This window comes from Mizuhopecten yessoensis, unplaced genomic scaffold (genome assembly GCF_002113885.1).
Source record: "Mizuhopecten yessoensis strain PY_sf001 unplaced genomic scaffold, ASM211388v2 scaffold10825, whole genome shotgun sequence".
Classification (NCBI taxonomy): Eukaryota; Metazoa; Mollusca; class Bivalvia; order Pectinida; family Pectinidae; genus Mizuhopecten; species Mizuhopecten yessoensis.
This window is the reverse complement of record NW_018408740.1, coordinates 179,212-205,651: the sequence shown is the minus strand read 5'-3', so window position 1 is coordinate 205,651 and position 26,440 is coordinate 179,212. Positions and strand designations below refer to the sequence as shown.

The 26,440-nt window shown below is 38.2% G+C and overlaps 1 protein-coding gene across 1 annotated transcript; it reads left to right on the top strand.

The window, feature by feature from the left end:
- Nucleotides 1–3,790: 3,790 nt before the first annotated feature.
- Nucleotides 3,791–24,508, top strand: LOC110462713 (the record flags this gene model as incomplete). The annotated part of the gene is made up of 8 exons (XM_021516819.1): nt 3,791–3,928; nt 5,884–6,000; nt 11,627–11,693; nt 14,882–15,096; nt 18,855–18,998; nt 22,500–22,613; nt 23,312–23,390; nt 24,202–24,508. Coding segments are annotated over 8 exons (1,109 nt in total), but the record flags the coding sequence as incomplete, so codon positions are not given.
- Between the last annotated feature and the right edge of the window lie 1,932 nt (nt 24,509–26,440).

Below are 26,440 nucleotides of genomic sequence, written 5' to 3'. Positions count from 1 at the left end.
TGATTGGGTAACTCAACATCTTGTTGGGTACATTGTGATTCTTAATGTATTTCTTTATGCTCTTTATCACTCCTTGATACTGAAGATAATTTGTTATTGAACCATGAATAGTACAAAATTCATTGAAAGAGAAAAAGGAACAAGTTCTAATATCTTTAACTAAATCATTGATAATCACAATCCCCTTATTGAACCAATTTCTATAGAAAATGTCATTATTACCAATAGTTATGTTTTTGTTATACCATATGGGTGTCTTAAATAAGGAATGATCCTCCTTTCTATACAGTTCTACTTTAGTGCTTAGTCTATACCATGCCTTAAAAACATCCTTCCAAAAAATATTTTTACAATTAGTCCCAATAATCTTAATTAAATACTCACTACCACAATTAGCTAAGACATTAAAGTAAAGTTGGCTTTTTAAAATCATACGCCATTTTCCCTCTGACCAAAATATCTTTCTGATCCAACTGATTTTTAGAGATTCAATAAAACTCAATATGTTTACCATTTTTAGCCCCCCATCTAAATAATTCTGAATAATTACCTCACGCTTAACTTTGTCAATTTTACCATTCCATAAAAAATTGAAAAGAATTGAGTTTAGCTGCTTTATGAAACTTTGATCTGGATTTGGTAAGGAGATAAAAAGATGATTCATCTGTGAAACTAATAAAGACTTAATTATGTTAATTCTCCCAATAGGAGTAAGCTTTCTTTTACTCCATCCCATGATTAAAGATTTAAGTTTAACTAGTTTTTTTATCAAAATTAATTTTAGGAATTCTGTGTAAATCCACATTAAATTCAATACCAAGAAGTGTAAACTTGTCAACCCCCCATTGAAAATTCATATCTGGAAGAAGTACATCACTACTATACTTTTTGCTACCTATCCAAACAATTTGGGTTTTACCTTTATTTACTTTTAGACCAGACATTTTAGCATACAAATTTAGTTCCTCAACAGATCCCTTCAAAGATTTTTCTGTTCCATCTAGTATTAAAGAAGTGTCGTCTGCATATTGAGAATTTAGAATCTGACAGTCATCAATATTGATACCAGTAATATTTCTATTATTTCTTATCCGAATCGCCAATATCTCGGCACAAAGTATAAAAATGTAAGGTGCGATTGGATCGCCTTGGCGATAGCCCCGTTTTATATTAAAGAACGATGATAAGTTACCCCCCTGATTAATTGCAGAACAAGGATTAGAGTGTAATATTTTTACCCAATTTCTCAAATCGTTCCCAAATTTAAAGTACTTAAGCACTTTATCTATAAATTTCCAAGAGACCGAATCAAACGCTTTTTCAAAATCAATTAATAATGGCATTCCCGGGATATTATTTTCTTCAGCATATTGCATGATGTCATAGATGAGCCTAGTATTTTCCCCTAAATGACGTCCTGATATGAAACCTGTCTGATCCGAGTTTATCAATTTTTCTAAAACTAATTTAAGTCTACTAGCTTTAGATCCAGATGCAATTTTGTACACAATATTTAAAAGAGAGATAGGCCGCCAATTTTTCATAAAACATTTCGATTTATTTGCCTTAGGAATACAAGTAATGATGCCTTGACGTTGAGTAATAGATAACTTATCAGTTAGATAACCATAATTTATTGACCTAACCACAACGTTTCCAAGCTGCTTCCAAAAACATTTTTAAAATTCTGAAGTAAATCCATCTGAACCCGGGCTTTTGTTATTTTTCATGTTTCTAAGGGTTCTGGATGCCTCCTCTAGTGTTATTAGTCCTTCCAAACTGTCAGCTTCTACTTTATTCAATTTTGGCACATCAAAATCTAGGAAGTCATCTAAATTCATTTCTTCAACTTCGTTATCAACAGTTGAGTATAATTTTTCATAAAATGTTTTTACTTCTTTTAAAATATCATCTTGTTTTGTTATTAATTCCCCATTTTCCCTTTGCAACTTTGGAATAATTTTTGATGTAAAATTTCTAATTTCTAAACTGAAAAAATAATTTGTTGGTTTTTCCCCTTCATCTATCCATAAAGCTTTTGTTCTAGTTATACTTCCCTTCACCCTATGTGTTCTAATGTTTTCTAATTCCTTTTTTTTCTATTCAACTCTTCTAAATTTATATCATTCTGATTTTCAAGCTTCTGAATTTCATCTATTAGATCATTTTCTCTAAAGTTAATTTGCTTTGTTTATATGACGAGTAAGAGATTGATTTGCCTCTTATTTCCATTAACAAAGTTTCTAAAAACAATTGGTCATCTATAACTAACTGTAAATCTGTATCAGGAACATTATCAATGAATTCAGGATTATAGATGGGGATACAGTATTGAGCTTTTATAGTTGCTATAGTATTATTAACAAGGTTAAGATATTCCTTGTCATGCAACTAAGAGTTATTAAATTTCAATAATCCTTTACCTTTTTTTAATTCGCTGAACTTTAATGTAATTTTTGGGAAGGAATGGTCAGATCTATATCCTGAATCAACACTTGTATTACTAACACTTTGATTTAAACTTCCAGATACTAAAAAATAATCAATCCTAGCTTGTTTTATTGGTCTACTTCTTCGCCATGTGTATCTTTTTGTATTAGGATATTGCTCTCTAAATATATCAACTAGATCTAAATTCTCTATTGTTTCTAAAACCTTTTCCCTTGTCTTTGGATTGTTAATTTTTTGTAATTTTTATCGTAATCTAAATCAGGATTAAGAACCAAGTTGAAGTCGCCACATATAAGTCGTGAAAAGTTTTCTCAATGTTTTCAAAGAAAGCTGGGCTATCAGAGTTAGGACCATAAATAGTTATCAGAGTAAGTTTTCTCCCTCCAATTTCTAAATCCAGTGCCAAAAAGTTCCCTGTCAAATCCTTCTTATTTATCAAAATTACTACCCCCCTAGAATTTGATTTAAAAGAATTAAAATAGCAGTCTTAGCCCCACTCATTCCGTATTAGATCTTTCTTTTCCTCAGTAAAATGTGTGTCTTGAAGACAATAGATATTGTATTTTCTATCTCTCAAATATGTAAATACATCCTTACGTTTAACCTTGTCACCTAAACCCTGACAATTTGCTGATAAGATACTAATTCCCTCCACTAATGTTTATAAAATTATTAATAGATCCCCCAATATGCTTACTTGAAGAAAACACAATTAAGAAAATTAAGTTATTTTTATAATCAGGTAAAAACAAAATAATAACGTAATAATGTCTACTGTCACCCCAGATTGCCACGGAAGCGTACACGGCAGTCCTACGGTGGTCCTACAGAATTTTGAAGAATAGCATCTCACACAACTGTAAAAAAAATATTTCAAAATTCTGCCCATTTGAACTTTTTTTATATGGGGGCTGCCATCTTGTATTGAATTCGGCACTAAAAAATTTACAACAAATTACACACTTAATAAACTCACCTAGACAAAACCAGACTATTTTTTTTTTTTTTTTTTTTTATACATATTACATCTATATATATTGCTCAACCCCCACATAAAACTTTTGAAACTTCTGCCACCTAAATATCCAACCAGCAGGGCCCGAGGCATTCACCTTTCTATTAAATCTTAAACCCACAATCTATTTTTGATTTGGTTCCGTGGTCCCTCTACTTATACCGTATACTGACCTACCTCATCTAGTCGATGAATATCTCGACCAATCACATGACAGGTTTTTCACTAGAGGTTTAATGAGGAAGAATGTATGCATGTTTGCACGAGTGAATGACTGAATAAATAAATGAATCAATTAATTAATCAGTCTATTATTATTTTAAGTATGGCCACGCGGCAGCGCGATTCTTCTGCAGCCATTCCAGGGTTGTCCAGCTAAATGGTCAGTGGGCTTTCAAACGTTTGGGACGGGAAATGGTACCAACAGTTATACAGACCCCGAAAGCTTCCGAGAAGGCAAAGGTAAGTTAACTACTGACGTAAAGCAAGTGTTTGGTGACCAAACCATGATCTGTGGGGCTTGTTGAACATTTACTCAAATAGTAGCGTAGGTAGTATAAAATAGCATGCTATTAGTACAATATACCAACTTCTACAATGGCCAAACATTATCCCCCTCGTTGAAGTGTCTGTTCGATGAACAATATTCACTAAAAATACAGAGAAAGGACGCATCATTTTTGAAAATCTTGTTTGTTAATGTAGATATCCAGACGAATGAAACCTTTTAGTCTATTGTATAACAAATTGAGATCCATTGATGATTCTTAAGATAAAAATGTATGAAAATTCTGTCAAAGTGTAGAATACAGAGAAAAGAGGGAGGAACTTCTAAAACCCTTTATTCTATATTGCCAATTCTAAAACACTGTCACTTACACCTAAACTAGTATATCATGTCTGTCAGAATAAATTACAGCTTTCCAATCTCATGGCTAATGGTCAAACCTCAGAGTTCGGACAACGCCGGGGAATGATTAGCCACCAGCACAGCATGTGCACCCTCATGGGCCTGATAGTCAACCAACAGAGTACGGCAACCCTCGAGGACTGATAGTCCACAAATAGAGTATGGTAGCCCTCGGGAACTGATAGTCCACCAACAGAGTATGGCCAACCTCAGGGACTGAAAGTCGATCAACAGAGTACGGGCAACCTCATGTACTGAAAGTCCAGCAACAGAGTACGGCCAACCTCGGGAAATGAAAGTCAATCAACAGAGTACGGCCAACCTCAGGGACTGATAGTCCACTAAAAGAGTAGGGCAGCCCTCGGGGAATGATAGTCGATCAACAGAGTACGGGAAACCTCGGGGACTGATAGTCCACTAAAATAGTACGGTAGCCCTTGGGGAATGATAGTCGATCAACAGAGTACGGCCAACATCGGGGAATGACAGTCGATCAACAGAGTACGATCAACCTCAGGGACTGATAGTCCACTAAAAGAGTACGGCAGCCTTCGGGGAATGATAGTCGATCAACAGAGTACGGCCAACCTCGGGGAATGATAGTCGATCAACAGAGTACAGCCAACCTCGGGGAATGATAGTCGATCAACAGAGTACGGGCAACCTCAGGGACTGATAGTCCACTAAAATAGTACGGTAGCCTTTGGGGAATGATAGTCGACCAACAGAGTACGGCCAACATCGGGGAAGGATAGTCGATCAACAGAGTACGATCAACCTCAGGGACTGATAATCAACTAAAATCGTACGGTAGCCCTCGGGGAATGATAGTCGATCAACAGAGTACGGGCAACCTCTTGGAATGATATTCGATCAACAGAGTACGGGCAACATCGGGAAATGATGGTCGATCAACAGAGTACGACCAACCTCAGGGACTGATAATCCACTAAAATAGTACGGTAGCCCTCGGATAATGATAGTCGATCAACAGAGTACGGCCAACCTCAGGGAATGATAGTCGATCAACAGAGTACAGCCTACCTCAGGGACTGATAGTCCACTAATATAGTACGGTAGCCCTCGGGGAATGATAGTCGATCAACAGAGTACGGCCAACCTCGGAAACTGATAGTCCAGCAACAGAGTACAGCCAATCTCAGGGACTGATAGTCCACTAAAATTGTACGGCAGCCCTCGGGGACTGATAGTCGATCAACAGAGTACGGCCAGCCTCGGGGAATGATGGTCGATCAACAGAGTACGGCCAATCTCAGGGACTGATAGTCCACTAAAATAGTACGGCAGCCCTCGGGGACTGATAGTCTACCAACAGGGTACGGGTAACCTCGGGAACTGATAGTCCAGCAACAGAGTACGGCCAACCTCAGTGACTGAAAGTCCACTATCAGGGTATAACTGTTTTTTCCCCCCATTCAAATGAAGACAATGCTGAGTCTGTCAGCTGCTGTATGTGTGTAATTCATTGTGTTTTAACATTCCACAGATGAAGACGATGGCGAATCTGTCACCTTGTATTTGTGTATGAAGTCGTCTGAATTCGGGACATACGACTGGCCAGCTGGAGACTATTGTACTATCGAATACGGTGACTGTCCTACAGGTAATAACACTCCTAGATCTGGATCTTAACGTGTAGCTTAGTTGGCACATTTATCATACTTGGATCTAAACGTGTAGCTTAGTTGGCACATTTATCATACTTAATTCAAATTTCGAAGGTCTGGGGAGACATCAGCAATGTTTAGACAATACAATTATAAGAGCGTAGCTCTCGGGCGCCGAAGGCTCTCTAATGGTAACACATGCGTGCGTAAACAGAGTTGTTTCCCCTATTTTACGTCCGGAAGTAGACGTCCAGTGGGGAAATAGGAAGTGTATATTTGAAGCAAAGACAATTGTGTTTCAACCCATACATGAATATCTTCATAAAGGGAAAACAATCTTCATGTTTTATTTAAAAAAAGTCTATCACATAAAAGATACTAACAGGCATGTAACTTCGTTTAGAGATCATAATACCATGACGTCACAAACACGTCACAACCCATCGGCCATCATCAGTTATTTTCGGAAGGATAAAAAATAACCGGAAAAATCCTGGAACTGATGTCCTTTGCAATTATCTCTTTTTCGGTTCTTCAAGACTTTTTATTTCAGTTTTTGCAACATGCACAAAAAGAACAAACGAAGATCCTTTTTGTTATCAACCCGGCTCTGTTAATATTTTTACTGGGAGATATCTTCAAACAGAGCCGGCATTAAACAAATAGGTCAACGTGTACATTTATTTTTCATCATCTAAAGTTTCATCAGCTTTTGATTTCCATTTGTTGAGAATATGAACGAAATAATTAATCATGCATCACCACTCATCAAAGAAACAATGGAAAATGCATTTATGTCGAAATCAACAATAATTTTCCAGACAACCAACCCAAGTGCAACGCTCTTTTTCAGCAACGTATTACTTGTTCACAACGCGTGTCGATTTCGCTGACAGTGACAAAATTTGAAATTCAATCCGGGTGGATGGAACAATAATTAGAGACTAAATATCGATATAACGACAATCTCAGTTACATCAAAGTATTACCATGTTTTCTTTTTTTAAATTTTATTTTGGCAACTTACAAGTCTATAGATTTTCTTAGACTAATCGTCAAATATGTAATATGCACTTTTTTCTATAGCAATTACCAAACAGGAGAAAATTACTTTTGAGAGGGTAGAAAGAAAATCATGATCTCGCTTCTAGTTTTTCGAACTTTTTGAAACGGAATTGCAACTTTTTTTACGGTCAAACGTGTTACACACTGACAACTTCAAATGTTATACATAAAAGCCAAGCCAATTACTCACTACCATATTGCTGTATAATAAGAATTTGATAAAATATCAATTTGGGCCCGGACATGTTTGGTCAATGATACCGTGGCAAGTTCGGCCCATGTAACACATAAAAAGTCGTAAAATTGGCGGTAAAATCTGACGTTGCAGGCTTTATAACGTCATAATTAAGCTGATTCCAATGGGACCGAACTTACCCGAGTGCCTGTCCGAACTTACCCATGGCGGGGCTCGTTCGGCCATCCGATCTTCCGACAGGAAACGTTAAATAATGTTCAAAATCGGACGTGCTGCCATACTTCCCAGAACGGTCATAAATGATAATAAAAAAGGTCGAACTTGCCCCGGTCTCCCCTATTGTTATGTCGGTCTTAATCTCATTAGAGTTTGTGTTTTGTTGTTATCCCTCGACTAGGGTTATCTTATCTCATTCTGAAAGCAGTATTCTGAATCAGTAAATATCAGAGATCAACCAAAGCTACGCTCTGTTAAGGCTTTGCCTTTTCATTTAAGCATTGAACTGTTTCTGTATGGTATTTATGATGAAATAGATCATAACCACCATACTAAAACAGTTAAATACTTATATTTACGTTTTCTCTGCCTCTTATGTTCATTTTTAACTTACAATTGATATTTAAAATTTAAAATGCCCGCCTTATCGACAGTCCACACAAATTCTTTCAATAGTTGGAACAGCGTGTTGTCGCGTGCTGATTGGCAAACAAAGCGGTACTTTGACATTTTAACAAACACTTCAATTTTATTCTACAATTCAGTATCAATACAATTGCGTATGATATGTCTATAGGGTGATTCAAGTTAATCAATAGAACTCTGAGCTGAAAGTTAGATTTGAAATTGTTTCGATTTTTCTCCAGAACAAATTTCACGCATGGATAAATACAGTAAACCGACCCTACCTTCCACGAGGGAGTTATTTTTGGAAGTTACATGAGCAAGAGGAAAGTTCGAATATGTGAAGATTCCAGACGTAAATTTGTTCGTTGATTGTATGGGAATCTGACTACAGTCAGTAGATTCTATAACAGCCTCGTTATTTGACATGTCGTCAGAAACTGAGGAAACCGTAGCTTCGAGACACGTGAAACTGATATCGTTTGAAGTGAATGATCTTGCGATGGAGCACAGGGGTTCGTTACAAATGTCTGAAATGTTTATGTGTGCTGTGACTCATATCAGTAGGTCTGTAACATATGTGTTAGTAGGTCTATGAAATATATGTATTTCAGACATTTGTAACGAACCCCTGTTGATCAGTTCAGTGTAACAGACAATATTTCTGATAAATTGCATGAGCGTTAAAATTGTTTCCATTGCCGGCATTGGTGATTTCAGCCGATGTGCATTTTGTACGATGTTGCAGACCCTGGTCTTGTTTTTATTGTAATAAAAGTATATATATTTTTTTATTGTTTATTTTGCACATAAATTTATAATGACATTGTCAAGGCTCACAATGCCCAGCGATATTTCAGCAGCCGTCATGTTTATTTACATTGGATATTGTAGTTCCGGTCAGTGTTGTATCAATACGCTAAGAATTGTGTCTCGTGCTGCATGGTAATTAAAGTCCCATCAACGACACGCTATATAATGACAATGCCATGTAAATGTAAATATATTATAGTGATTACAAATAATATACAAATCTATATAAAGAAAACCTTTGAACTATATAATATGAGGTAGGTGGCGCCTATTGTTGAAACGATTCTTGTGTCCCTATTATTGTGCATCTTCAAACTCCTCAAATACACTGTACATCAGACATGTACTTGTACTTTCCGGGAAGTGTAGCGTAAAACGTTCAAATTAGTCTTAAACTCCTCTTATATGTAATGGAGAAATTGAAGGATACACGCAGACGAACTCTATTTAAGTAATATCGAAGAAACCGCGGCGCAGCTTATGGGTGAGATCCGCGGGCTTTAAAGTTAAGGTAGCTCCTCTGGTATATTCAAACGACAGTTATCAGTGTAGCGATTGGTTAACCTTTCCCCACGTGACACCAAATATCGTACTCCGAGCCTTCGTATATTTTACGATATGTTAGGGTGAAGATATGTTTGTATCGAGATAGAAACCCTTTGATTTGACTTGGTAGTTTTATTTCCTTTTTACATCATCAAATCAAAAAACATGCATCACTCCGCTACATTCTGCGGTTCATTGATAGCAAAAATCCCCACTGCAATACAGGAAAATGACATGAATCTCATGACTACTCATAACGGTTCATAGTCTTATAAACCGAAACGAAGTTTACTCGATTCATATAGTGGAATTGCAGCCCAAATGTAAATATCACAATTAATACCTTTGATCAGAAGCCGATCCCCCGTCACAATTAATACCTTTGATCGGAAGCCGATCCCCTGTCACAATTAATACCTTTGATCAGTAGCCGATCACCTGTCACAATTAATACCTTTGATCAGAAGCCGATCCCCTGTCACAATGAATACCTTTGATCAGAAGCCGATCCCCTGTCACAATTAATACCTTTGATTAGAAGCCGATCCCCTGTCACAATTATAACCTTTGATCAGAAGCCGATCCCCCGTCACGATGAATACCTTTGATCAGAAGCCGACCCCTGTCACAAGGAATACCTTTGATCAGAAGCCGATCCACTGTCTCAATGAACACCTTTGATCAGAAGCCGATCCCCTGTCACAATTAATACTTTTGATCAGAAGCCGATCCCCTGTCACAATTAATACCTTTGATCAGAAGCCGATCCCCTGTCACAATTAATCCCTTTGATCAGAAGCCGATCCCATGTCTCAATGAATACCTTTGATCAGAAGCCGATCCCCTGTCACAATGAATACCTTTGATCAGAAGCCGATCCACTGTCACAATTAATACCTTTGATCAGAAGCCGATCCCATGTCTCAATGAATACCTTTGATCAGAAGCCGATCCACTGTCTCAATGAATACCTTTGATCAGAAGCCGATCCCCTGTCACAATTAATACCTTTGATCAGAAGCCGATCCCCTGTCACAATTAATACCTTTGATCAGAAGCCGATCCCCTGTCACAATTAATACCTTTGATCAGAAGCCGATCCCCTGTCACAATTAATACCTTTCCCCCGTTACTTTAGCACTGAGGTTAACACATTCACCATCTGAATACAGTCCGCTAACACTGACCATGATCGAAAATCTGACGACAGCGATCGTGAGAAGTTTAGATGCCTGGTAGAGTAAATACAAAAAGTAACATATACATATGTTTCAGTTGATTATCTTACAAACATGTGATAATCGCTGTTGCTAGATTTCGGCGACAAATCCCTGTGTTTTAAAGAGCGGTCGACAGCTGACCATAAACAGATGACCGATAAGAATTTTGGAGCCTGCGGTTATGGTCAGTTTGAGCGGACTACATGAGCAACCACTGGTTACCAAGTACTTTAATAAGAGCCAGTTGTATGACAGAACAAAATGCATTTTTCTCAGCCTGTCAATTATTGTCCAGTATTTTGATCGTTTGTATGACAGAGTATAATATATTTTCTTATTGTTTGTAATTTATGGTCACGTATGAAAACCTGTTTAAATAATTAGCATGACAGATTAACTGCACTTAAATATGTCAATGAAAAAATGTCTCTGTATGTTTAAACCGTGGAACGACAGAATAGAATGCGCTTCTCGTCGTTTGTAACTTACAGTTTCATAAAAGAACGGGATGTAGTTCTGCGCCAGAAACTGAAGAGAAGTAAATCCTACTGTCTATTGAAGTAAATCCTACTGTCTATTGAAATAAATCCTACCATCTATTGAAGTAAATCCTACCGTCTATTGAAGTAAATCCTACTGTCTATTGAAGTAAATCCTACCGTCTATTGAAGTGAATCCTACCGTCTATTGAAGAAAATCCTACTGTCTATTGACGTAAATCCTACTGTCTATTGAAGTAAATCCTACTGTCTATTGGAGTAAATCCTACTGTCTATTGAAGAAAATCCTACCGTCTATTGAAGTAAATCATACCGTCTATTGAAGTAAATCCTACCGTCTATTGAAGTAAATCCTACTGTCTATTGAAGTAAATCCTACCGTCTATTGAAGTAAATCCTACCGTCTATTGAAGTAAATCCTAACGTCTATTGCGATGGTAGACTTCTGTCTTTGATCTTTGGTAACAATATCTTATTTGAAGCCATTAATCACGGTAGTTGTGACATGTGGGCCTGCATGGGTCCTACCAGTTTACCTTTTTATGTTTGTTATGTCTTCCGTTTCGTTTTGGTGTCCTGTGTTCTGCATTTCGTCCTTAATTTAAATTTAATATGCATTGACGTTGAACTTCTTTTTACTTATTCCGTATTGTCATTTTAGGGTTCTCAAGAGGAGAAATCGACTATCAAACACAGTCAGTGACAGAGTGGCTAGCGTTCTGTTGCAGGTATATTATGTGTACTTTATTTTAACGTAGAACGTTGCATGTATTACACAAATATCAGTTGGTCAAATTTACAAAGGCTTTTCTACTGTCGTAAAACTGTGTGATCATTGGTTAAAACATGCTTCTAGCAGTATACCCCTCAAAACCGAATGTAATGTAAGCAGTCAAACTTTAAAAAAAAAGTAAATAAAACAAAAACAAAAACAATATTTTCTGATAAATTTCATTTTTGGACTTTCAGTTTATAATGAGTAGTTTTGAAGTACCGTTTCTGAATTTCAAATATTGGTTTTGTTTTTTGGTTTGGTACTCCCATGCCTGTAATAAATGGTGGAGGTAAATTCGTCATGCCGGTCAATGGACGACATAGACAGTAGAACCTACCCCGGTCGTCACCATTACTTTATTTTCTACGATACACGTTCAATGTCCGTTGTGTCATAGGTGTGTCATTGATGTTTCATTGATGTGTCATTGATGTTGATGTGTCATTGATGTGTCTTTGATGTGTCATTGATGTGTCATTGATGTTGATGTGTCATTGATGTGTCTTTGATGTGTCGTTGATGTGTCTTTGTTTGTCATTGATGTGTCATTGATGTTGATGTGTCATTGATGTGTCTTTGATGTGTCATTGATGTGTCGTTGATGTGTCTTTGTTTGTCATTGATGTATCATTGATGTGCCTTTGTTTGTCATTGATGTATCATTGATGTGTCATTGATGTGTCTTTGATGTATCATTGATGTGCCTTTGTTTGTCATTGATGTGTCTTTGATGTGTCATTGATGTGCCTTTGATTTTTCATTGATGTGTCATTGATATGTCATTGATGTTGATGTGTCATTGATGTGTCATTTATGTGTCTTTGATGTGTCATTGATGGATGTGTCATTGATGTGTCATTGATGTATCTTTGATGTGTAATTGATGTATCATTGATGTGCCTTTGTTTGTCATTGATGTGTCATTGATGTGTCTTTGATGTGTCATTGATGTGTCATTTATGTGTCTTTGATGTATCTTTGATGTGTCATTGATGTGTCTTAGTTGTGTCATTGATGTGTCGTTGATGTGTCATTGATGTGTCTTTGATGTGTCTTAATTGTTTCATTGATGTTTCATTGATGTGTCATTGATGTGTCATTGATGTGTCTTTGATGTGTCATTGATGTTTCATTGATGTTTCTTTGATGTGTCATTGATGTGTCTTTGATGTGTCATTGATGTGTCATTGATGTGTCTTAGATGTGTCATTGATGTGTCGTTGATGTGTCATTGATGTGTCTTAGATGTGTCTTTGATGTGTCATTGATGTGTCTTAGATGTGTCTTTGATGTGTCTTTGATGTGTCTTTGATGTGTCATTGATGTGTCTTTGATGTGTCATTGATGTGTCTTTGATGTGTCATTGATGTGTCTTTGATGTGTCATTGATGTGTCTTTGATGTGTCTTTGATGTGTCATTGATGTGTCTTTGATGTGTCTTTGATGTGTCATTGATGTGTCTTTGATGTGTCATTGATGTGTCTTTGATGTGTCATTGATGTGTCTTTGATGTGTCATTGATGTGTCATTGATGTGTCTTTGATGTGTCATTGATGTGTCTTAGATGTGTCTTTGATGTGTCATTGATGTGTCTTTGATGTGTCTTTGATGTGTCATTGATGTGTCTTAGATGTGTCATTGATGTGTCGTTGATGTGTCATTGATGTGTCGTTGATGTGTCATTGATGTGTCTTAGATGTGTCATTGATGTGTCGTTGATGTGTCATTGATGTATCTTAGATGTGTCTTTGATGTGTCATTGATGTGTCTTAGATGTGTCTTTGATGTGTCATTGATGTGTCTTTGATGTGTCTTTGATGTGTCATTGATGTGTCTTAGATGTGTCATTGATGTGTCGTTGATGTGTCATTGATGTGTCGTTGATGTGTCATTGATGTGTCTTAGATGTGTCATTGATGTGTCGTTGATGTGTCATTGATGTATCTTAGATGTGTCTTTGATGTGTCATTGATGTGTCTTAGATGTGTCTTTGATGTGTCATTGATGTGTCTTTGATGTGTCATTGATGTGTCTTTGATGTGTCATTGTTGTGTCTTTGATGTGTCATTGATGTGTCTTAGATGTGTCATTGATGTGTCTTAGATGTGTCTTTGATGTGTCATTGATGTGTCTTTGATGTGTCTTTGATGTGTCATTGATGTGTCTTTGATGTGTCATTGATGTGTCTTTGATGTGTCATTGATGTGTCTTTGATGTGTCATTGATGTGTCTTAGATGTGTCTTTGATGTGTCATTGATGTGTCTTTGATGTGTCTTTGATGTGTCATTGATGTGTCTTAGATGTGTCATTGATGTGTCGTTGATGTGTCATTGATGTGTCGTTGATGTGTCATTGATGTGTCTTAGATGTGTCATTGATGTGTCTTTGATGTGTCATTGATGTATCTTAGATGTGTCTTTGATGTGTCATTGATGTGTCTTTGATGTGTCTTTGATGTGTCATTGATGTGTCTTTGATGTGTCATTGATGTGTCTTTGATGTGTCATTGATGTGTCTTTGATGTGTCATTGATGTGTCTTAGATGTGTCTTTGATGTGTCATTGATGTGTCTTTGATGTGTCTTTGATGTGTCATTGATGTGTCTTTGATGTGTCATTGATGTGTCTTTGATGTGTCATTGATGTGTCTTTGATGTGTCATTGATGTGTCTTAGATGTGTCTTTGATGTGTCATTGATGTGTCTTTGATGTGTCTTTGATGTGTCATTGATGTGTCTTTGATGTGTCATTGATGTGTCTTTGATGTGTCATTGATGTGTCGTTGATGTGTCATTGATGTGTCTTAGATGTGTCATTGATGTGTCGTTGATGTGTCATTGATGTGTCTTAGATGTGTCATTGATGTTTCATTGATGTGTCTTTGATGTGTCTTTGATGTGTCATTGATGTGTCTTTGATGTGTCATTGATGTGTCATTGTTGTGTTTTTGATGTGTCATTGATGTGTCTCAGAGGATTATCTGTAAAATGATCATTTCCTCACGTTCTACAGAAAAAGCTTATATTTCGCGACGCTTAGCATCATAAAAAAACCGAAAAACTTACCCCTCTGGTTCACTTGCCCGTCTGTAGCTCAGAAAAACGAAATCAATACCAATCTTACTAAATTCTTTTGTTCTAGAAACGATGGATTTGCTGGCACTGAGATCGACCTCCCAAACTCTGATCCGTTCTACCTGTTTCGACACCAAGGTCAGTGTCAGAAGGTCAAGGGCATGCTTACCCAGGAGGAGTTCATATTTTTCGATAACAATAATCACGGATTCATGGGAGCCTTTCCCTACGTCATCACAACGACTGGACTGGAGATCAGGTTCTGCTACTATTACCCGACAGGTGAGATAAACTTCTCTTAAGTTACTGTTACTACACATCTACATGTGAGATAAACGTCTCCTTCGTTACTGCAACTAAACACATACAGCTTAGATAAATATCTCCTTAGTTACTGCTACTATTTCCTGACAGGAGAGATAAATATTTCCTTGGTAACTGTTACTATTTTCCGACAGGAGGGATAAACGTCTCCTTGGTAACTGTTACTACACACATACAGCTGAGATAAACATCTCCTTCGTTACTGTTACTACACATCTACATATGAGATAAACGTCTCCTTGGTAACTGTTACTACACACATACAGCTGAGATCGATATATCCTTGGTTACTGTTACTTATTTCCGACAGGAGAGATACGTATCTCCTTGGTTACTGTCACTTATTTCCGACAGGAGAGATACATATCTCATTGGTTACTGCTGCTATTTCCCGACAGGAGAGATAAATATCTCCTTTGTTACTGTTACTTATTTCCGACAGGAGAGATAAGTATCCCCTTGGTTACTGTTACTACACATCTACATGTAAGGTAAACGTCTCCTTGGTTACTGATATTACACACATACATGTGAGGTAAACGTCTCCTTGGTTACTGTTACTACACACATACAGCTGAGATAAACGTCTCCTTCGTTACTGCTACTAAACACATACAGCTGAGATAAATATCTCCTTGGTTACTGTTAATAATTTCCGACAGGAGAGATAAATATCTCCTTGGTTACTGTTACTTATTTCCGACAGGAGAGATACATATCTCATTGGTTACTGCTGCTATTTCCCGACAGGAGAGATAAATATCTCCTTGGTTACTTTTACTATTTCCCGACTATAGAGATAAACGTCTCATTCGTTACTGCTACTACACACATACCGCTGAGATAGATATATCCTTGGTTACTGTTACTTTTTCCCGACATGGGAGATAAATATCTCCTCAGCTACTGCTACTATTTCCTGACAGGAAAGATAAATATCTCCTTGGTTACTGTTACTATTTTTCCCTACGGGATAGATAAACGTCTCCTTGGTTACTGCTACTAAACAACTTCAGTTGCGTTAAATATATACTGTTACTATTTCCCGACGGGAGAGATAATTGTGGTTACTGCTACTACACACCTACAGGTAAGATAACATTGGAATGGTACCTGTTACTATAAAACCTACAGATAAGATAAACAATTACTTGGTTATTGTTACTACACACCTACAGGTGAGTTATCCATCTCCTTGGTTACTGTTACTACACACCTACAGGTGAATTATCCATCTCGTTGGTGACTGCTACTACACACGATAGGTGAGGTAAATGTCTCGTTGGTGAGTGTTACTACATATCTACAGGTGAGGTAAATGTCCCTTGGTTACGTTACTACACACCTACAGGTGAGGTAAATGTCCCTTGGTTACTGTTACTACACACCTACAGGTGAGGTAAATGTCCCTTGGTTACTGTTACTACACACCTACAGGTGAGGTAAATTCCCCTTGGTTACTATTAATACACACCTACAGGTGAGGTAAATGTTCCCTTGGTTACTGTTACTACACACCTACAGGTGAGGTAAATGTTCCTTGGTTACTGTTACTACACACCTACTAGTGAGGTAAATGTTCCCTTGGTTACTGTTACTACACACCTATAGGTGAGGCAAATGTCCCCTTTTGTTACTGTTACTACACACCTACAATGGAGGTAAATGTCCCCTTTGAGAGATGAACATCTCTACGATTACTGATACTAAACATGATTACTATGACTAGATGACAAACGTTTGTATTGGTACTGTTTCTACAAACCTTCAAGTGATAAACATACTATATCTGGAGATTGGGTCTTCCTTTCCTACAAGTGATAAACATACTATATCTGGAGATTGGGTCTTCCTTTCCTACAAGTGATAAACATACTATATCTGGAGATTGGGTCTTCCTTTCCTACAAGTGATAAACATACTATATCTGGAGATTGGGTCTTCCTTTCCTACAAGTGATAAACATACTATATCTGGAGATTGGGTCTTCCTTTCCTACAAGTGATAAACATACTATATCTGGAGATTGGGTCTTCCTTTCCTACAAGTGATAAACATACTATATCTGGAGATTGGGTCTTCCTTTCCTACAGGTGATAAACATACTATATCTGGAGACTGGGTCTTCCTTTCCTACAATCGATAAACATGTATTTTTTGGTATTCATGCTTTTGTTCTTATCGATGAGACACGTTTTACCGTTGCTAACATAATTCATAGGTAAATACAGTCATCTTTGTGTGATATAAATGTCGGTATTCTTAACGCTCATTAGTGTGCCCTTGATTATTGTTTTCAATAACATACCTTTCGCCAAGGCGACCGGGGTTCGAATCTCGGATCAGACGTGAATAAGAATGGGGTCACCTGCCCGACCACTTGGGTTTTCCCCAGGTACTCCAGTTCCCTCCCACATTCAGACCGAGCCGTGCGAATATAAGTTTGAAAAAATTGTTTCATAATTGTTTTAAAATAAACCAAGTTTGAAAAAAGGCCAATAACCGAATTACCGATGTGAGAACGTTTAGATTTGTATGACGGGTGTTGAGGAGGAAGCAGACGACGCTGAACACCTGATTTCATTCTCCTTGTACCTTTCCAATCGTCACCATGTTCTTTTTGTTCCTATTTTGTTCCAGCTGATCGATTCGATGGTTTTGTGGATCCTTGGCTATTCTCTTGTTATTTTGTTCTTCTGCATCATTGCAGCTTTGTGCTTTCTTTTGTTAATTTTGCATTTCACTCTACAGTCTTAAAATGTATAATGATGTAGCGAATAACATAAATATTGGACATGTTACTGAATTTCTACCACAATACGCTCTGTTATTCCACTCTCAGATCATTGTATAAACACGCAGACTGTTAGACAAATATGAGTTATATACCACACGTGGTACATGACCTTCAAGAGTTTTGATTGGTCGAGAAGATGAACTTGACCAGGAAGGGGGGTTATTAAGGCAATATTAAAAGATGATACTTAAAGACGCTAGTTTCAGGCAAAATTGCTACAGACGCTCGATATCGTTTCGACATCACACCGTCACGTGTCCTGAAACCAAAACAAGATCTGTGACAGTGTCGGGAAATATTTTGTTCTCCCAACGTCCCGTTATCGCCATTTAGACGGTCCGACTATGGCTGAACTTCACTATAAACGTCAACCATAGAACCGTCACGAAGAAACGTAGGCCTATGGTTTTGGATATTGACAGCGATAAGTTCGTCTACAACGGTTCATCACTTGGCGGGAGGCAGAATTCGTACGATATGCTTACGCGAATATAGTCCGTGGTTAATTTATATAAATTAATGCAATACTGCTACTCTCAATATTTAAAGTTGCTCATCTATTTTATTTTTTAAAGTTACAGAAAGACACTCGCTAAAGCTCTTGAGAAATAAATACCATATTCAACAACCACTCGTTGTGTAACCTCTATGTCTCCTCTTTGATATTATAAAAGGTATCTAAACACACAAGGACATGTATTACTAACAGCAGAATGTTCAATACAGTAAAGACAATTTAACCTTATTGATATTTTTTGTGAAGAAAGCCAGGTGGTGATCCGTGATATGTTTCTGACATTTAATTTTGTGCTTCATATTAATTTGATCAATAATTTTAACTTTCACTTTTTAAATGAATAAATGAATGGCTGAAAGAAGGAACGAGTTAATGAACTAATGCATGTTTATCATCAATCAGCCAACCTATCAGTATGGCCGAAGGGAACAGCGGAGCTGCCACAGCCAGAAACTGGTTGTCCGACGAGTTGGGAGACGATGGTGTTTACACTTCACCCTGAGACAGGGGGGAACACTCACCACAGTCTAGTCAGCCACTTGAGAGGTTGGTGTTTCGTTGTTTGGGATTATATATCTTTGTAAAATATCAGGTCATATGACGACTGTGTCCTCATATCAACAAAGGTAGTATGACGACTGTGTTCACAAAACAACGAAGGTAGTATGACGACTGTGTTCACACAATAACGGAGGTAGTATGACGACGGTGTTCACACAATAACGGAGGTAGTATGACGACTGTTCTCACACAATAACAGAGGTAGTATGACGACTGTGTTCACACAACAACAAAGGTAATATGACGACTGTGTTCACACAACAACGGAGGTAGTATAGCGACTGTGTTCACACGACAACGGAGGTAGTATGACGACTGTGTTCACACAATAACGAAGATAGTATGACGACTGTGTTCACACAAAAACGAAGATAGTATGACGACTGTACCCATACAATTACGAAGATAGTATGACAACTGTGTTCACACAACAACGGAGGTAGTATGACGACTGTGTTCACACAATAACGAAGATAGTATGACGACTGTACCCATACAATTACGAAGATAGTATGACGACTGTGTTCACACAACAACAGAGGTAGTATGACGACTGTGTTCACACGACAACGGAGGTAGTATGACGACTGTGTACACACAACAACAAAGGTAATATGACGACTGTGTTCACACAACAAAAAAGGTAGTATGACGACTGTGTTCACACAACAAAAAAGGTAGTATGACGACTGTGTTCACACGACAACGGAGGTAGTATGACGACTGTGTTCACACAATAACGAAGATAGTATGACGACTGTGTTCAAACAACAACGGAGGTAGAATGGCGACTGTGTTCACACATCAACGGAGGTAGTATGGCGAACATACCCACACAATAACAAAGGTAGTATGACGACTGTACTCACACAATAACAAAGGAAGTATGAAGACTGTACACACAACAACGAAGGTAGAATGACGCATGTGCTCACACAAGAACAAAGGTAGTATGACGACTGTGGTCACACAACAACAAAGGTAGTATGACGACTGTGGTCACACAACAACGAAGGTAGTATGACGATTGTGGTCACACAACGTAGTATGACGACTGTGGTCACACGACAACGGAGGTAGTATGACGACTGTGTTCACACAACAAAACAGGTTGTATGACGACTGTGGTCACACAACAACGGAGGTAGTATGACGACTGTGTTCACACAATAACGAAGGTAGTATGACGACTGTGTTCACAAAACAACGGAGGTAGTATAGCGACTGTGTTCACACAACAACGGAGGTAGTATAGCGACTGTGTTCACACAACGACGGAGGTAGTATGGCGACAATGGTCACACAACAACGAAGGTAGTATGACGACTTTGGTCACACAACATTGGAGGTAGTATGACAACTGTGTTCAAACAATAACGAAGATAGTATGACGACTGCACTCACACAACAACGGGGGTAGTATGGCAACCGTACCCACATAATAACGAAGGTAGTATGACGACTTTGGTCACACAACAGTGGAGGTAGTATGACGACTGTGGTCACACAACAACGGAGGTAGTATGACGACTGTGTTCACACAATAACGAAGGTAGTATGACGACTGTGTTCACAAAATAACGGAGATAGTATGAAAACTATGTTCAGACAATAACGAAGATAGTATGACGACTGTGTTCACACAATAACGAAGATAGTATGACGACTGTACTCACACAATAACAAAGGTAGTATGGCGACTGTGTTCACACAACAACGGAGGTAGTATTACGACTGTGTTCACACAACAACGGAGGTAGTATGACTGTGTACACACAACAACAAAGGTAATATGACAACTGTGTTCAAACAATAACGAAGATAGTATGACGACTGTGTTCACACAATAACGAAGATATTATGACGACTGTGTTCACACAAAAACGAAGATAGTATGACGACTGTGTTCACACAAAAACGAAGATAGTATGACGACTGTACCCATACAATTACGAAGATAGTATGACGACTGTGTTCACACAACAACAAAGGGAGTATTACGACATTACTCACACAATACCAAAGATAGTATGACGACTGTGTTCACACAACAACGAAGATAGTATGACGACTGTGGTCACACAACAACAAAGGTAGTATGACGACTGTTGTCACACAACAACGATGGTAGTATGACGACTGTGGTCACACAACAACGAAGGTAGTATGACGACTGTGGTCACACAACAAAGATGCTAATATGACGACTTTGGTCACACAACAATGGAGGTAGTATGACGACTGTGTTCACACAACAACGCAGGTAGTATAGCGACTGTGTTCACACAACGACGGAGGTAGTATGGCGACAATGGTCACACAACAACGAAGGTAGTATGACGACTGTGGTCACACAACAAAGATGGTAATATGACGACTTTGGTCACACAACAATGGAGCTAGTATGACAACATTACTCACACAATAACAAAGGTAGTATGACGACTGTGGTCACACAACAACAAATGTAGTATTACGACTATGGTCACACAACAAGGAAGGTAGTATGACGACTTTGGTCACACAACATTGGAGGTAGTATGACGACTGTGTTCACACAACAACAAAGGGAGTATTACGACATTACTCACACAATACCAAAGATAGTATGACGACTGTGGTCACACAACAACGGAAATAGTATGACGAACGACTGTGGCCAAATAACAACGCAGGAAGTATGACGACTATGGTCACACAACAACGAAGGTAGTATGACGACTGTGGTCACACAACAAAGATGCTAATATGACGACTTTGGTCACACAACAATGGAGGTAGTATGACGACTGTGTTCACACAACAACGAAGATAGTATGACGACTGTGGTCACACAACAACAAAGGTAGTATGACGACTGTGGTCACACAACAACAAATGTAGTATTACGACTATGGTCACACAACAAGGAAGGTAGTATGACGACTTTGGTCACACAACAATGGAGGTAGTATGACGACTGTGTTCACACAACAACGGAGGTAGTATTACGACTGTGTTCACACAACACCAAAGGTAGTATCACGACTGTGGTCACACAACAAAGATGGTAATATGACGACGTGGTCACACAACAACAAAGGTAGTATGACGACTGTGGTCACACAACAACGAAGGTAGTATGACGATTGTGGTCACACAACAACGAAGGTAGTATGACGACTGTTGTCACACAACAAAGATGGTAATATGACGACGTGGTCACACAACAACAAAGGTAGTATGACGACTGTGTCATTATCTCAGATTCCTTTGAGGACGTGACGTTTCTGGGATCTATCCTGGAGTTTTATTACGGGAGTTGTGCATACATTGAACACACTAAATATTCCGGAACACCTGGTCTTATTCTCCCCGTACCTTTTTACCATATCTTAATGCCAATCTTTCCATAGTGTCATCAATTATTATTTCGAAGTACACTTTTGGGATCACTTTTGTGTTCTTTTTACAGCTAGATTTTAATTAGTTTTATCTCTACCGTAGGGCCGATAACCGCTGATACACTGGACTGGTATTTCTGTAGAAAACCAACAGAGTATGGACCATACCGTTGGCCGGCTGGTGACTACTGTGTGGCCGGACAGAGTTGTCCAACAGGTAGGTCAGGACCATGTTACCTGTCGGTATAATTTGCTGATAAACTAATAATTTGCTTATTTGTTGAAAATATTTGGATGTGATAGTTTGATTTTGTTTCATTTTGTTTAACGTTATATCAATTGCTGAGGCTATTAAAGGAGATGTATTCATGAGTGTTGTATATACGTGGTTGCGTGGATCTGGTGCCGACTTTCTAGTCCTGTAGTTTTTGCAGTATTAGAAATAACGCATCACTAGATAGATTCTCAAATAGCCCGTAACGCTAACATCTATAGCGTGGCAATATTTGGAAACAACCAATAGGCGGAAATGCGGAACGTGTATCAAAACCTTTAATTACAGTTCCTTAATTAGCAATTACTTAAACTAACTTCATTCGCGGTGATTCCCATTAATTATATTAGCATATTAGCAATTAAAAACATTCTCAGTTTTAACATGTTGCGTGGTACTTGATAGGACAAATAATATCCACCAAATATACACGTTTCTCATTTTCACATACTCCATTGTTTTCACATATTGGCAGCTCTTCACGATTTCACTTTTGTATTACAAATATACATACCATGGCCTTTCTTTGACTCAATGATGTTTGTTAGCAAACATTTTAATGATTTCCGCTTATTTATTGTGGAATACTTGAACGTTTTACAAGAGAAAAAACATAAATATATATTTTATCCGTAACACAGGTTTCGGGAAAGGGCAAATATATCTGGACACGGAAGACGATATGAATACAGAAAACAAAATGCTATACGTATGCTGCAGGTACGTTTATCATCATCATCACCGACTGTTGATAGTGGGGTAAACTGGTCGGTTTATTATTATCATTAACTTTTGATGGTGGTGTAAACAGGTCTGTATATTATCATCATTGACTTTTGATTGCTGGGTAAACTGGTCAGTATATTATCATCATTGACTTTTGATTATTGGGTAAACAGGTCTGTTTATTATCATTATTGACTTTTGATGGTGGGGTAAACTGGTCTGTATACTTGACTTTTGATGGTGGGGTAAACAGGTCTGTATATCATAATTTGCTTTTGCTGATCGGATCAATAAATCTGTATACTACCATCATTGGGTTTTGATAGTCGGGAGTACGTTGTTTCACAGTAGCAAGCATACACAGAGGAACAATAAGGCGATCCATCGCTACACGAAACTTGTCAATGAGTTGCGAGGCCAATGGCTGCGGTAACACATTGACGATGTCTTTACAGTCAGGAGCTGCTTTTGTATCCACTTCTTGATCAAATTCGCGGGGTTGTGTGCAGGCAGTCCATATGTCTATGTGTGCATGCTTTTAAATCTTTTGTGATGACAGGCAAACCATATAAACAATATACAATATTTTAAATATTTCAAACTCGGGACTCAGTGCTGAAGTTCACCCGAATGAGCCAGAGAAACCAGGGTAAAACCCAATATAGCGTGACACATATATAACTAACTGGGTATAAGGTTATCAATAAATAACATGTTCTAACGCTTCTTAAAACACATTTTATTTATTGGTTTTAAGGATGCAAAGCAAAGCTTAAATGATAAGGAAACCTCTTTGTTTTGGCAGAAATGATGGTTTGGCTAGCACGGCGATTGACCTCCCGACCTCTGACCCCTTTTACTTGTTCCGATACAAAGGTCAATGTCAGGAGGTCAAAGGATTGGTTGTGGTGGAGGAGTTCTTGTACATTGATACGGAGGATTTCAGCAATAGTAACCAACTCGTAGGAGAAACCCCCTACGTAGGTTCTGACGGCACAGACAACGTGGAGATACACTTCTGTTATTATCACAATACCTAAACAGTCAACGGACACGCTTGCCTATGTGTGAACAGGTGAAAAAACAAACATCATTACAAATGTATGGCGTGAATAAAGTGTCACATAAGACAAATCGTTAATAGTTATATATGATATATCGCCAAGTAATATATTGCTCACACGCACACACGTATGTATTTCTTTTGTTTTTCGGGTTGGGGGTTATGGGGGTGGGGGTTGATTATAAGGAATTAAATAATCCATCAACCCCGCTAAACTTTGAAGCAGGTTTGAGTATTGAGGATCGATAACATTAATAAAAATAAATCATAAGCACCCTGCCTTCACTAAACATTAATAAAAGCACCCGTTTTACCTGAAATATTATTTGAAATATCGTTGTACTTTCGTATTGTTTTGCAACCCAGCAAGTAAGTCATTAATAATAACAAGAATACTTTAAAAAAAACATTAATATTATATATATTTCTGGTAAAGATGAATTGACTGCGAATAAATATCTTCCAATGTCACTTACAGCGTGTTAATCAAATGGTGTTGCTTAAATCCGTCAAAGTATCAGTCACTTTCATACACAAGGTTGTGAGGTGTGTATCGGCGTTGTGTAGACCTAGGACCATATCGTGATGAAGTAAACGTCTGGTAAGCTTTTAGAAGTTACCACGCCAACATATGACATAGGTAGACGTTATAAGTGAGGTTGTGTTTATTAACACATAGTCTCCACCCAGGAGAGACATTTTGGCCTGGGAAGTATTTATACATACAAGTAAGTGTATCACACGACATCACAAAAGTCAGAATTATATTCTATATTTGTTATAACATGTATATGCTCAATAGGCCTTTATTTCAAGTTCATTTTATATATTACATACAACAGTGTTATTTTACAATGTGATATTTTTATACCACTATATCGTATGTTGTTATTTGTACATAATGTAAAAGTTTTTTATTGCTGTATAGTTTGATATTTTTAATATCACAATATGGTATATTGTTATCTGTACACAATGTGAAAAATTATTATTAGCTCACCGGGTCCGAAGGACCAAGGTGAGCTTATGCCATACCGTGGCGTCCGTCGTCCGTCCGTCAACAATTTCTTTAAACGACTTCTTCTTCTTAACCACCGATTGGAATTTAACTAGATCTGACTGGAAGCATCCCTAGCCGGTGGGAATTCAAAATTGTACAGATGGTGGGGCTGACCCCCAGGGGGCTGAGGGGGCGTGGCAAAAAGGGGGCAATTTGGCTATATTGCTTTAAGCGACTTCTTCTCTGGAACTAAGAGATGGATATCAACCATATTTGACTGGAAGCATCCCTAGGTGGTGGAGATTCAAAATTGAACAAATGGTGGGGCTGACCCCCAGGGGGCTGAGGGCGGGGCCAAAAAGGGGCAATTTGGCTATATTGCTTTAAACGACTTCTTCTTTAGAACTATGGCATGGATATCGATCATATTTGGTCGGAAGCATTCACGGGAGGCAGGGATTCAAAATTGTACAAATGGTGGGGCTGACCCCCCCAGGGGACTGGGGGTGGGGCCAAAAAGGGTTATTTAATATATTGCTTTAAGCAACTTTTTCTCTAGAACTAAGTGATGGACATCAACCATATAAGACTGGAAGCATCCCTAGGTGGTAGGGATTCAAAATTGAACAAATGGTGGGGCTGAACCCCAGGGGGCTGAGGGCGGGGCCAAAAAGGGGCAATTTGGCTATATTGCTTTAAACGACTTCTTCTGTAGAACTATGGCATGGATATCGATCATATTTGGTCGGAAGCATTCACGGGAGGCAGGGATTCAAAATTGTACAAATGGTGGGGCTGACCCTCCCCCCGAGCTAAGGGGTGGGGCCAAAAAAGTGTATTGCTTGGAAATGGTTGAGATCCTCACCATATAACCACATATACAATTGCTGAGTATAAAGAAAAGAATGCACATTTGCTTCCAGGATGGCACTAGGGTCTGGCCCCACCCTTGGAAACATAGTCCTTGGGCCATAACTTTAA